General features: G+C 52.3%; 1 protein-coding gene across 1 annotated transcript in view; it reads left to right on the top strand.

The window, feature by feature from the left end:
* Positions 1 to 14,931, top strand: part of COPA (COPI coat complex subunit alpha) — a 44,846-nt gene that overhangs the window by 16,205 nt on the left and 13,710 nt on the right. Inside the window, exons 9-19 of the mRNA XM_062511260.1 lie at positions 66 to 201; positions 285 to 367; positions 1,903 to 1,937; positions 2,340 to 2,455; positions 3,771 to 3,837; positions 5,111 to 5,186; positions 7,607 to 7,689; positions 8,869 to 9,008; positions 11,819 to 11,904; positions 12,959 to 13,097; positions 14,578 to 14,740. Of these exons, the coding sequence (XP_062367244.1) occupies positions 66 to 201; positions 285 to 367; positions 1,903 to 1,937; positions 2,340 to 2,455; positions 3,771 to 3,837; positions 5,111 to 5,186; positions 7,607 to 7,689; positions 8,869 to 9,008; positions 11,819 to 11,904; positions 12,959 to 13,097; positions 14,578 to 14,740 (1,124 nt within the window). The remainder of the gene's footprint in view (positions 1 to 65; positions 202 to 284; positions 368 to 1,902; positions 1,938 to 2,339; positions 2,456 to 3,770; positions 3,838 to 5,110; positions 5,187 to 7,606; positions 7,690 to 8,868; positions 9,009 to 11,818; positions 11,905 to 12,958; positions 13,098 to 14,577; positions 14,741 to 14,931) is intronic.

The following is a 14,931-nucleotide window of genomic DNA, read 5'->3' as shown; positions in this document are numbered from 1 at the left end:
CCATATTTCCCCATCCCGTGACTTCCATTCCCATTTTTCCCTGTTTTTTCCCCCCCAAATCCCAGAATCCAAGGCCTGGGAGGTTGACACGTGCCGCGGCCACTACAACAACGTCTCCTGCGCCGTTTTCCACCCTCGCCAGGAGCTGATCCTCAGCAACTCTGAGGACAAGAGCATCAGGGTTTGGGACATGTCCAAGAGGTGACAGGAACCCCCCGAGACCCCCCGGGCAATTCCAGGGATTCCTGGGAATGCTGCGATTCCTGGTTTTTGTCATCCCCCAGGACCGGGGTTCAAACGTTCCGGCGCGACCACGACCGGTTTTGGGTGCTGGCGGCGCATCCCAACCTCAACCTCTTTGCTGCAGGTGAGTCCCGGCCTGGAGAGCCCCAAATTCCCGATGGGATACCCCAAAATCCCTCAAGGAACCCCAAATTCCCAATGGGATACCCCAAAATCCCAACAGGAACCCCAAATCCCCATGGGATACCCCAAAATCCCTTAAGGAACCCCAAATTCCCAATGGGATACCCCAAAATCCCTCAAGGAACCCCAAATTCCCGATGGGATACCCCAAAATCCCAACAGGAACCCCAAATTCCCAATGGGATACCCCAAAATCCCTCAAGGAACCCCAAATTCCCGTTGGGATACCCCAAAATCCCTCAAGGAACCCCAAATTCCCGTTGGGATACCCCAAAATCCCTCAAGGAACCCCAAATTCCCCATGGGATACCCCAAAATCCCTCAAGGAACCCCAAAATCCCTCAAGGAACCCCAAATTCCCGTTGGGATACCCCAAAATCCCTTAAGGAACCCCGAATTCCCCATGGGATACCCCAAAATCCCTTAAGGAACCCCAAAATCCCCATGGGATACCCCAAAATCCCTCAAGGAACCCCAAATTCCCAATGGGATACCCCAAAATCCCAACAGGAACCCCAAATTCCCGATGGGATACCCCAAAATCCCAACAGGAACCTCAAATTCCCAATGGGATACCCCAAAATCCCAACAGGAACCCCAGATTCCCGTTGGGATACCCCAAAATCCCTCAAGGAACCCCAAATTCCCCATGGGATACCCCGAATTCCATCAGGAACCCCCAGATTTCCCGATGGAACCCCGAAATTCCAGCTGGGAATCCCGAAATTCCAGCTGGGAATCCCAAAATTCTGGCTGGGATTCCCCACCTCACTCCGCCCTCTCCGCTCCTCATTCCCACTGGGACTTCCTGGTGTTTTCCTGTGGAATTCCCAATGTTTTTCTCAGAATTCCAGGTGGAATTCCGATGTTTTTCCTGGTTTTTTCCCCAGGACACGACGGGGGAATGCTGGTGTTCAATCCCCCTGTTGCCATCCCAAATTCCAGGTGAATTCCCGATGTTTTTCTCGGAATTCCAGGTGGAATTCCCCGATGTTTTTCTCGGAATTCCAGGTGGAATTCCCGATGTTTTTCCTGGTTTTTCCCCAGGACACGACGGGGGAATGCTGGTGTTCAATCCCCCCGCTGCCATCCCAAATTCCAGTTGGAATTCCCGATGTTTTTCTCGGAATTCCAGATGGAATTCCCGATGTTTTTCCTGGTTTTTCCCCAGGACACGACGGGGGAATGCTGGTGTTCAATCCCCCCGCTGCATCCCAAATTCCAGGTGGAATTCCCGATGTTTTTCCTGGTTTTTCCCCAGGACACGACGGGGGAATGCTGGTGTTCAAACCCCCCGCTGCCATCCCAAATTCCAGTTGGAATTCCCGATGTTTTTCTCGGAATTCCAGATGGAATTCCCGATGTTTTTCCTGGTTTTTCCCCCAGGACACGACGGGGGAATGCTGGTGTTCAATCCCCCGCTGCCATCCCAAATTCCAGATGGAATTCCCGATGTTTTTCCTGGTTTTCCCCCAGGACACGACGGGGGAATGCTGGTGTTTCAAACCCCCGTTGCCATCCCAAATTCCAGTTGGAATTCCCGATGTTTTTCTCGGAATTCCAGATGGAATTCCCGATGTTTTTCCTGGTTTTTCCCCAGGACACGACGGGGGAATGCTGGTGTTCAAACCCCCGTTGCCATCCCAAATTCCAGATGGAATTCCCGATGTTTTTCCTGGTTTTTCCCCAGGACACGACGGGGGAATGCTGGTGTTCAATCCCCCCGTTGCCATCCCAAATTCCAGTTGGAATTCCCGATGTTTTTTCCTGGTTTTTTCCCCCCAGGACACGACGGGGGAATGCTGGTGTTCAATCCCCCCGTTGCCATCCCAAATTCCCAGATGGAATTCCCGATGTTTTTCCTGGTTTTTCCCCAGGACACGACGGGGGAATGCTGGTGTTCAAAGCTGGAGCGCGAGCGGCCGGCGCTGGCCGTGCACGGCAATTCCCTGTTCTACGTCAAGGATCGCTTCCTGCGGCAGCTCGACTTCAGCAGCTCCCGGGACGTGGCCGTGATGCAGCTCCGCAGGCACGGGATGAACCCAGAAAACCCCAAAAACCCCATGGACCCCATAGACCCCATAGACCCAATAAACCCCATAGACCCCATAGACCCCCATAAACCCCATGGACCCCATAGACCCAATAAACCCCAAAAACCCCATAGACCCCATAGACCCCAAAAACCCCATAGACCCCATAGACCCCATAGACCCCAAAAACCCCATAGACCCCATAGACCCAATAAACCCCAAAAACCCCATAGACCCCATAGACCCCATAGACCCCATAGACCCCATAAACCCCATAGACCCCATGGACCCCATAGACCACCAAAAACCCCATAGACCCCATAGACCCCAAAACCCCCATAAACCCCATAGACCCCATGGACCCCAAAAACCCCATGGACCCCATAGACCCAATAAACCCCATAAACCCCATAGACCCCATAGACCCCCAAAAACCCCATAGACCCCATAAACCCCATAGACCCCCATAAACCCCATAGACCCCATGGACCCCATAGACCCCATAAACCCCATAAACCCCATAGACCCCAAAACCCCATAGACCCAATAAACCCCATAGACCCCAAAAACCCCATAGACCCAATAAACCCCATAGACCCCAAAAACCCCATAAACCCCATAGACCCCATAAAACCCCATAGACCCCATAAACCCCATAGACCCCATAGACCCCATAAACCCCATCCTCTGAATCCCATCAATCCCATAAATCCCATCCCATAAATCCCATCCCATCAGTCCCTCCTGTGGCAGCTCCCGGGACGTGGCCGTGATGCAGCTCCGCAGGCACGGGATGAACCCAGAAACCCCAAAAACCCCATAAATCACATCCTCTGGATCCCATAAATCTCATAAACCCCAGAAATCTCATCAATCCCATCCCATAAACCCCATCATTCCCATCCCATCCCATAAATCCCATTCCAGTGCCGTAAATCGCATTGATCCCAATAGCAGCAATCCCATCCCAATCCCACCCCATAAATCCCATCCCATAAATCCCATCCCAATCCCATCCCATAAATCCCATCCCAGTCTCATACATCTCATAAATCCCATCCCATAAATCCCATCCCAATCCCATCCTATAAATCCCATCTCATAAATCCCATCCCATAAATCCCATCCCAATCCCATCCCATAAATCCCATCCCATAAATCCCATCCCAGTCTCATACATCTCATAAATCCCAGTCCCATCAATCCCATCCCAATCCCCTCAATCCCATCCCATAAATCCCATAAATTCTCCCGATTTCGCCCCTGATCATCAAATTTTCCCTTTTCCCATTTTTTTTTTTTTCCCCCCAGCGGTTCCAAGTTCCCGGTGTTCAGCATGTCCTACAACCCTGCTGAGAACGCCGTGCTGCTCTGCACCGTGAGCCCCAAAACCCCAAATCCCAAATCCCAAAATCCCTGAGCCTGGGGGAGAAAAATCCCAAAATCCCTGAGGCTGGAGGGGAAAAAAATCCCAAAATTCCTGAGCCTGGGGGGCAAAAAAATCCCAAAATTCCTGAGCCTGGGGGAGGAAAAAATCCCAAAATCCCTGAGCTTGGGGGAGGAAAAAATCCCAAAATCTCTGAGCCTGGGGGAGGAAAAAATCCCAAAATCCCTGAGGCTGGGGGGGAAAAAAATCCCAAAATTCCTGAGCCTGGGGGGGAAAAAATCCCAAAATCCCTGAGGCTGGGGGAGGAAAAAATCCCAAAATCCCTGAGGCTGGGGGGGAAAAAATCCCAAAATCCCTGAGCCTGGGAGGGGAAAAAAAATCCCAAAATCTCTGAGCCTGGGGGGCAAAAAAATCCCAAAATCCCTGAGGCTGGGGGGGAAAAAATCCCAAAATCTCTGAGCCTGGGGGGGAAAAAAATCCCAAAATCCCTGAGGCTGGGAGGGGAAAAATCCCAAAATCCCTGAGCTGGGGGGCAAAAAAATCCCAAAATTCCTGAGGCTGGGAGGGGAAAAAAATCCCAAAATCTCTGAGCCTGGGGGGCAAAAAAATCCCAAAATCCCTGAGGCTGGGGGGGAAAAAATCCCAAAATTCCTGAGCCTGGGAGGGGAAAAAATCCCAAAATCCCTGAGACTGGGGGGGCAAAAATCCCAAAATTCCTGAGGCTGGGAGGGGAAAAAAATCCCAAAATTCCTGAGGCTGGAGGGGAAAAAAATCCCAAAATTCCTGAGGCTGGAGGGGAAAAAAATCCCAAAATTCCTGAGGCTGGAGGGGAAAAAATCCCAAAATCTCTGAGCCTGGGAGGGGAAAAAAATCCCAAAATCTCTGAGCCTGGGAGGGGAAAAAAATCCCAAAATCCCTGAGGCTGGGGGGGAAAAAATCCCAAAATCCCTGAGCTGGGGATGGGGCAATTCCCTCAAATTCCAGATTTTTTTGGGAAAAAAATCCCTGATTTTTTTTTTTTTTTTTTTTTTTTAGGGGTGGGGGAAACACCAAAATCCCTCAAATCCCTCATTTTCAGGAGGGAAAATCCCTTTAAATTTTTCCTTTTTCTTGGGGAAAAAAAAAAACCCACTTAAATTCCAGATTTTTATTTTTTTTTTTCGGGGGGAAAAAAACCCTCAAATCCTTGATTTTTTTTTTTTTTTTTTTTTTTGGGGGGGGGTTTGGAACAAATCCCTAAAATCCCAAATTTTGTATCCTGCAGCGAGCCAGCAACTTGGAGAACAGCACCTACGACCTGTACACCATTCCCAAGGATGCAGATTCCCAAAATCCCGATGGTGGGTGTGCCCAAAAATCCCTAAAACCCCAGGAACTTCCATCCCCATTTTTTCCCTTCAATTATCCTTAAAAATCCCTTTTTTCACCCCAGAAAATCATCTTTTTTTCCCCCAAAAATCTTCTTTTTTTCCCCAAAAAAATCTTCTTTTTTTCCCCCCAAAAATCATCTTTTTTTCCCCAAAAAATTATCTTTTTTTTCCCCAAAAAATCATCTTTTTTTTCCCCCAAAAATCTTCTTTTTCACCCCAGAAAATATTTTTTTTTTTTTTTTTCTTCCTGGATTTTTGGCAGCTTCCCTCTTTTCCCTTGAAAAATTCAAACTTTTCCACCCCCTCCCAATCCATATTTTATCAGGAATTCTCCTTTCCCTTCCCAAATTTTCCTCCCAGCTGGAGATTTCCTGGCTTTGTCCAAAATTGATGGATCTGGGGTGGATTTTTGGAATGTTTTATCCGCGGGATAAAAACCTTTAAAAATGGCAATTCCAGGAATTATTTTGTTTTTCACTTTTCTGGCAAATCCCACATAATTTTTTTTTTTTTTTTTTTTTTTTTGGGAGGAATTTACAATTCCGAGCCGTGATTTAATGGGATAAAAAAACCTCTCAAATTGTCTTTATTTTTCTTTTTAATTTTTCATTTTCTTTTTTTTTTTTTTTTTTTTTTTTTTGTCCTGGTTTTAAATTCCAGCTGCTCCCCCTGCCACGGAATGCTGGGGAAAAATGATGGATTCGGGGATTTTTTTCCCAGGGATTTATGGAGGGTTTGGAGCAGGGAATATTTCCCTGCTGGGAGGGGAAGAATGGGACAAAAATCATTTTTCTGGGAAGTTTTTGTCCAGCTGGGATATTGGGAAGATGAATCAAATCCCTGGACGTGACAGAGGAGCAGCTGGAATTCAAAACCAGCAGCTCCCAAAAAAAAAAAAAAAAAAAAAAAAAAGAGAAATAGAGAAAAACAGGGAAAAGGGAAAATTCCACTGGCAGAGGAGGGAGAAGGGGAAGGTTTGGGGAGCGAAACCCTGGAATCTTGACGTTTTGGGGGGAAAAAAAAAACCCTCAAAACCCTGATTTTTGGGGAAAAAAATTTCTGGAATCCCACATTTTTGTGGGAGGAAAATCCCTCAAGTTCCACATTTTTTTGGGAAAAATAAAATCTCAAATCCCTGGGGTTTTTTTTGGTGTTTTTTTTTTTTTTTTTTTTTTTTTTTTTGAACCCCTCAAATTCCTGATTTTTGGTGGGGAGAAAAATCCCTCAAATCCCACTTTATTTCTTTGGAAAACCCCATTAATCCCAATCCCATAAATCCCATCCTGAGGGCTGGGCTCCCTCCTGGGATCCCGGGGCATTCCCAGATGGTTCCTGGGGTTATCCCGGTGTTTATCCCATTGTTATCCCATTATTGTCCTGGTGTTTATCCTGGTGTTTTTGGGGTTATCCCAGTGTTTATCCCGCTATTATTCCGGTGTTGTTTATCCTTCCTGGTTTTTATCCCGCTGTTATCCCGGTGTTGTTTATCCCGTTATTATCCCGGTGTTGTTTATCCTGTTGTTCATCCCGGTGTTGTTTATCTCGGTGTTGTTCATCCCGGTGTTTATCTCATTGTTATCCCGGTGTTGTTTATCCCGGTGTTGTTTATCCTGGTGTTGTTTATCCTGGTGTTGTTTATCCTGTTGTTGTTCTTCCCAGTGTTTATCCCATTGTTATCCCGGTGTTGTTTATCCCATTGGTGTTTGTCCCGGTGTTTATCCCGGTGTTTATCCCGGTGTTTATCCCATTGTTTATCCCGGTGTTGTTTATCCCGGTGTTGTTTATCCCGGTGTTTATCCCATTGTTTATCCCATTGTTTATCCCGGTGTTGTTTATCCCGGTGTTGTTTATCCCGGTGTTTATCCCATTGTTTATCCCGGTGTTGTTTATCCCGGTGTTGTTTATCCCGGTGTTTATCCCATTGTTTATCCCGGTGTTTATCCCATTGTTTATCCCGGTGTTGTTTATCCCGGTGTTTATCCCATTGTTTATCCCATTGTTTATCCCATTGTTTATCCCGGTGTTGTTTATCCCGGTGTTGTTTATCCCGGTGTTGTTTATCCCGGTGTTGTTTATCCCAGTGTTGTTTATCCCGGTGTTGTTTATCCCGGTGTTTATCCCATTGTTTATCCCATTGTTTATCCCGGTGTTGTTTATCCCGGTGTTTATCCCATTGTTTATCCCGGTGTTGTTTATCCCGGTGTTGTTTATCCCAGTGTTGTTTATCCCGGTGTTGTTTATCCCGGTGTTTATCCCATTGTTTATCCCATTGTTTATCCCGGTGTTGTTTATCCCGGTGTTGTTTATCCCGGTGTTGTTTATCCCGGTGTTGTTTATCCCGGTGTTGTTTATCCCGATGTTATGGGTTTTTTTTTTTTCCCCCCTTTCAGCTCCGGAAGGGAAGCGCTCCTCGGGGCTCACGGCCGTGTGGGTGGCGCGGAACCGATTCGCTGTGCTGGACAGGATGCACTCGGTGAGAACCCGGGGCTGGGAACAACGGGAACAACGAACGGGAACAACGAACGGGAACAACGAACGGGAAAAACAAACGGGAACAACGAACGGGAACAACGAACGGGAACAACGAACGGGAAAAACAAATGGGAACAACGAACGGGAACAACGAACGGGAACAACGAATGGGAAAAACAAATGGGAACAACGAACGGGAACAACGAACGGGAACAACGAACGGGAACAACAAACGGGAACAACGAACGGGAAAAATGGGAACAACGAACGGGAACAACGAACGGGAACAACGAACGGGAAAAACAAATGGGAGAAACAAACGGGAACAATGGGAAAAACAAACGGGAAAGGCAAATGGGAACAACAAATGGGAAAAACGAACGGGAAAAACAAACGGGAACAATGGGAACAACGAATGGGAAAAACAAACGGGAATAACGAACGGGAGCAACGGGAATAACAAACGGGAGAAACAAACGGGAACAACGAATGGGAAAAACAAACGGGAACAACGAATGGGAAAAACAAATGGGAACAACGAATGGGAAAAACAAACGGGAACAATGGGAAAAACAAATGGGAGAAACAAACGGGAACAATGGGAAAAACAAACGGGAACAACGGGAACAACGAATGGGAAAAACAAACGGGAACAACAAACGGGAAAAACAAATGGGAAAAACGGGAACAACGAATGGGAACAACAAACGGGAAAAACAAACGGGAAGAACGTGAAAGGATCTGGGAAAAACAAATGGGAAAAACAGACAGAAACAATGGGAACAACAAATGGGGAAAATGGGAAAAACAAACGAACAACGGGAAAAACAAATGGGAACAATGGGGAAAAACAAATGGGAACAACAAATGGGAACAATGGGAACAACAAACAGGAACAATGGGAAAAACAAACAGGGAAAAACAGGAACAACAAACAGGAGAAATGGGAGAAACAAATGGGAAAGGATCCGGGAAAAACAGGAAAGGAAACGGGAAAAACAAATGGGAAGAATGGGAAGAAATGATCCAGGAAAATCAAATGGGAAAAACAAGAACAACAAACGGGAAAAACGGGATTGGGGGGGCCCAGAAATGGGATGGGACTGGGATAACGGGGACTGGGATAACGGGGACTGGGATAACGGGGACTGGAACTGCGGGAATTGTGTTCCCGGGGCAGATCCTGATCAAGAACCTGATGAACGAGATCACCAAGAAGGTGTCGGTTCCCAGCTGCGAGGAGATTTTCTACGCGGGCACCGGGAGCCTGCTGCTGCGGGACGGCGACGGCGTGGCGCTCTTCGACGTGCAGCAGAAACGGTGGGGACCCCAAATCCTGATCACTGCACCCCAAATCCTGATCACTGCACCCTAAACCCCGATCACTGCACCCCAAACCCCGATCACTGCACCCCACACCCCGATCACTGCACCCCACACCCCGATCACTGCACCCCACACCCCGATCACTGCACCCCACACCCTGATCACTGCACCCCAAATCCTGATCACTGCACCCAAAACCCTGATCACTGCACCCCAAACCCCGATCACTGCACCCCACACCCTGATCACTGCACCCCAAATCCTGATCACTGCACCCAAAACCCCGATCACTGCACCCCAAACCCCGATCACTGCACCCCAAATCCTGATCACTGCACCCCACACCCCGATCACTGCACCCCAAATCCTGATCACTGCACCCAAAACCCTGATCACTGCACCCCAAATCCTGATCACTGCACCCAAAACCCTGATCACTGCACCCCAAACCCCGATCACTGCACCCCACACCCTGATCACTGCACCCCAAATCCTGATCACTGCACCCAAAACCCCGATCACTGCACCCCAAACCCCGATCACTGCACCCCAAATCCTGATCACTGCACCCCACACCCCGATCACTGCACCCCACACCCCGATCACTGCACCCCAAACCCTGATCACTGCACCCCAAATCCTGATCACTGCACCCCACACCCCGATCACTGCACCCCAAATCCTGATCACTGCACCCCAAACCCCGATCACTGCACCCCAAATCCTGATCACTGCACCCCAAATCCTGATCACTGCACCCCAAACCCCGATCACTGCACCCCACACCCCGATCACTGCACCCTAAACCCCGATCACTGCACCCCAAACCCCGATCACTGCACCCCAAACCCCGATCACTGCACCCCAAATCCTGATCACTGCACCCCACACCCCGATCACTGCACCCCAAATCCTGATCACTGCACCCCACACCCCGATCACTGCACCCCAAATCCTGATCACTGCACCCCAAACCCCGATCACTGCACCCCAAACCCCGATCACTGCACCCCACACCCTGATCACTGCACCCCAAATCCTGATCACTGCACCCCAAACCCCGATCACTGCACCCCACACCCCGATCACTGCACCCCAAACCCCGATCACTGCACCCCAAACCCCGATCACTGCACCCCAAATCCTGATCACTGCACCCCACACCCCGATCACTGCACCCCAAACCCCGATCACTGCACCCCACACCCCGATCACTGCACCCCAAATCCTGATCACTGCACCCCAAATCCTGATCACTGCACCCCAAACCCTGATCACTGCACCCCAAATCCTGATCACTGCACCCCACACCCCGATCACTGCACCCCAAACCCCGATCACTGCACCCCACACCCCGATCACTGCACCCCAAACCCCGATCACTGCACCCCAAATCCTGATCACTGCACCCAAAACCCTGATCACTGCACCCCAAATCCTGATCACTGCACCCAAAACCCTGATCACTGCACCCCAAACCCCGATCACTGCACCCCAAATCCTGATCACTGCACCCAAAACCCTGATCACTGCACCCCAAACCCCGATCACTGCACCCCACACCCTGATCACTGCACCCCAAATCCTGATCACTGCACCCAAAACCCCGATCACTGCACCCCAAACCCCGATCACTGCACCCCAAATCCTGATCACTGCACCCCACACCCCGATCACTGCACCCCACACCCCGATCACTGCACCCCACACCCCGATCACTGCACCCCAAATCCTGATCACTGCACCCCAAATCCTGATCACTGCACCCCAAACCCCGATCACTGCACCCCAAATCCTGATCACTGCACCCCAAATCCTGATCACTGCACCCCAAACCCCGATCACTGCACCCCAAATCCTGATCACTGCACCCCACACCCCGATCACTGCACCCCAAATCCTGATCACTGCACCCCAAACCCCGATCACTGCACCCCACACCCCGATCACTGCACCCCAAACCCCGATCACTGCACCCCAAACCCCGATCACTGCACCCCACACCCTGATCACTGCACCCCAAATCCTGATCACTGCACCCCACACCCCGATCACTGCACCCCAAACCCCGATCACTGCACCCCACACCCCGATCACTGCACCCCAAATCCTGATCACTGCACCCCAAACCCAGATCACTGCACCCCAAATCCTGATCACTGCACCCCAAATCCTGATCACTGCACCCCACACCCCGATCACTGCACCCCAAACCCCGATCACTGCACCCCACACCCCGATCACTGCACCCCAAATCCTGATCACTGCACCCCAAACCCTGATCACTGCACCCCAAATCCTGATCACTGCACCCCACACCCCGATCACTGCACCCCAAATCCCAATCCCCTGCACCCCAAATCCTGCTTTTCCTGTGGGAAGCTGGGAAGGACTGGAAAAGGGATCCTCTGGGGTTTTTTCGGATCCTCTGGGGATTTTTGGGATCCTCTCGGGTTTTTTGGGAGCCTCTGGTGTTTGTTGTGATCCTCTGGGGATTTCTGGGATCCTCTGGGGTTTTTTGCCGTCCTCTGGGGATTTCTGGGATCCTCTGGGGTTTTTGGGGATCCTCTGGGGATTTCTGGGATCCTCTGGGGTTTTTTGGGATCCTCTGGGGATTTCTGGGATCCTCTGGGGTTTTTTGGGATCCTCTGGGGATTTCTGGGATCCTCTGGGGTTTTTTGGGATCCTCTGGGGATTTCTGGGATCCTCTGGGGTTTTTGGGCTCCACTGATGCTTTTTGGGATCCCGGAGTTTCGGGGCTGGGTTTCGGCACACCCCTGATGCCGGATCTGGGATTTTTCCAGGACTTTGGCCTCGGTGAAGATCTCCAAGGTGAAGTACGTGATCTGGTCGGCCGACATGTCCCACGTGGCCCTGCTGGCCAAGCACGGTGAGATCCAGGGAAATCCCGGATCCAGGGGAGGCTCCAGGCCCATGGAATTGGGGGAGGGGGCCTGTGTGGGATTTTCCACTCAAAGCATCCCCCAGTTCCCAGAATTCCCATCCCAATTCCCAGAATTCCCATTCCCATCTGGATTGCCCGTTCGCGTTCCCATTCCTGTAATTCCCATTCTCGTTCCCATTATTCCCATTGTCCCCGTTACTCCCGCAATTCCCATTATCCCCATTCCTGTTATTCCTGCAATTCCCATCATTCCCGCTCATCCCCGTTATTCCCATTCCCATTATTCCCTCAATTCCCCTTATCCTTATTACTCCCACAATTCCCATCATTCCCATTATTCCCATTTCCGTTACTCCCACAATTCCCTTGATCCCCATTCCTGTCGCTCCCGTTATTCCCACAATTCCCATTATCCCCTTGATTCTCATTGTTCCCATCCCCATTTATTCCCGTTATTCCCATTATTCCTCAATTCCCTTTATTCCCATCATTCCCACCCTGTTACCCCTGTTGCCAGTCCTGTTATTCCCATTGTTCCCGTTGTTATTCCCATTGCTCCTGTTGTCATTCCTGTTGTTGTTCCAATTGTTATTCCCATCGTTCCTGTTGCCGTTCCCGTTGTTCCCGTCATTCCCATTGTTATTCCAGTTATTCCCATCGTTCCCGTTGCCGTTCCCGTCGTCATTCCCGTCGTTCCCGTTGTCGTTCCCGTCGTTCCTGTTGCCGTTCCCGTTGTCATTCCCATCGTTCCCGTTGTCATTCCCATCGTTCCCGTTACCATCATTCCCGTTGTGATTCCCATCGTTCCCGTTGTCATTCCCATCGTTCCCGTTGCCGTTCCCGTTGTCATTCCCATCGTTCCCTTTGTCATTCCCATCGTTCCCGTTGTCATTCCCATCGTTCCCGTTGCCGTTCCCGTTGTCATTCCCATCGTTCCCTTTGTCATTCCCATCGTTCCCGTTGCCGTTCCCGTTGTCATTCCCATCGTTCCCGATGCCATTCCTGCCATCATTCCCGTTTTTTTTCCTGCCCCTCCCAGCCATCCTGATCTGTAACCGGAAGCTGGAGTCCCTGTGCCAGATCCATGAGAACATCCGGGTCAAGAGCGGGGCCTGGGACGAGAGCGGCGTCTTCATCTACACCACGTCCAACCACATCAAATACGCCGTGACCTCGGGGTGAGGGACAGGGGGACAGGGACGGGGGGACAGGGGGACAGGGGGACAGGGACGGGGGGACAGGGGGACAGGGACGGGGGGACAGGGGGACAGGGGGACAGGGACGGGGGGACAGGGACGGGGGGACAGGGATGGGGGGACAGAGGGACAGGGGGACAGGGACGGGGGGACAGAGGGACAGGGACGGGGGGACAGGGATGGGGGGACAGGGGGACAGGGACGGGGGGACAGGGGGACAGGGACGGGGGGACAGGGATGGGGGGACAGGGATGGGGGGACAGGGGGACAGGGACAGGGATGGGGGGACAGGGGGACAGGGATGGGGGGACAGGGACAGGGGGACAGGGACAGGGGGACAGGGATGGGGGGACAGGGGGACAGGGACAGGGACAGGGGGACAGAGGGACAGGGGGACAGGGATGGGGGGACAGGGATGGGGGGACAGAGGGACAGGGGGACAGGGATGGGGGGACAGGGACAGGGGGACAGGGATGGGGGGACAGGGGGACAGGGATGGGGGGACAGGGACAGGGGGACAGGGATGGGGGGACAGGGGGACAGGGATGGGGGGACAGGGACAGGGGGACAGGGATGGGGGGACAGGGGGACAGGGGGACAGGGACAGGGGGACAGGGATGGGGGGATAGAGGGACAGGGGGACAGGGGGACAGGGGGACAGGGGGACAGGGACAGGGGGACAGGGATGGGGGGACAGGGGGACAGGGGGACAGGGACAGGGGGACAGGGGGACAGGGATGGGGGGATAGAGGGACAGGGGGACAGGGGGACAGGGACAGGGATGGGGGGACAGGGGGACAGGGGGACAGGGACAGGGGGACGGGGACAGGGACAGGGGGACAGGGGGACAGGGATGGGGGGACAGGGATGGGGGGACAGAGGGACAGGGGGACAGGGATGGGGGGACAGGGGGACAGGGACAGGGGATGGGGACAGGGGGAGGGGGACAGGGAGACAGGGATGGAGGACATGGGGGCATGGGGACACACAGGGGACAGGAGACAGGGACAGGAGACAGGGGGACACACAGGGGACAGGGGGACACACAGGGACAGGGGCATGGGGACAGGGGGACACACAGGGACAGGGGTCACACAGGGACAGGGGACATGGGGGATGCACAGGGGACAGGGACAGGGGGACAGGGACAGGGGGACACACAGGGGACATGGGGACAGGGACAGGGGGACACACAGGGGACATGGGGACAGGGACAGGGGGACACACAGGGGACATGGGGACAGGGAACACCACGTGCAACCACATCAAATACGCCGTGACATCGCGGTGTGTCATCGCGGGGGGGACACGGGGAGCGGGGGGCTCGCATCACCGGGGAATCATCACCGGGAATCATCACTGGGAATCACCGGGAATTCTGCCCAAGGCAGTGGAGATCCCTCACTGGGAATCTCCCCAGTGCCCATCCTGGATCTGACCGGGAATTCTCCCCCTGGCGCAGGGATCACGGCATCATCCGCACCCTGGACCTGCCCATCTACGTCACTCGGGTCAAGGGCAACAACGTTTACTGCCTGGATCGGGAATGCCGGCCCCGCGTGCTCACCATCGACCCCACCGAGTTCCGCTTCAAACTGGCCCTCATCAACAGGAAATACGACGAGGTCAGGGAATCCGGGAATGGGGGAAAATCTGGGAATGGGAATGGGGTCGGGAATGGTGGATGGAGGAACGTGGGCGAGCTCGGTGAGCTCGGGATCGACCCCACTGAGTTCAGGTTCAAACTGGCCCTCATCAACAGGAAATACGACGAGGTCAGGGAATCCGGGAACGGGGGAAAATCTGGGAATGGGAA

The sequence above is a fragment of the Cinclus cinclus genome, chromosome 31 (genome assembly GCF_963662255.1).
Source record: "Cinclus cinclus chromosome 31, bCinCin1.1, whole genome shotgun sequence".
In the NCBI taxonomy this organism is placed as follows: Eukaryota; Metazoa; Chordata; class Aves; order Passeriformes; family Cinclidae; genus Cinclus; species Cinclus cinclus.
The sequence above is the reverse complement of the archived record's forward strand: the minus strand, read 5'-3'. Positions and strand labels throughout refer to the sequence as shown.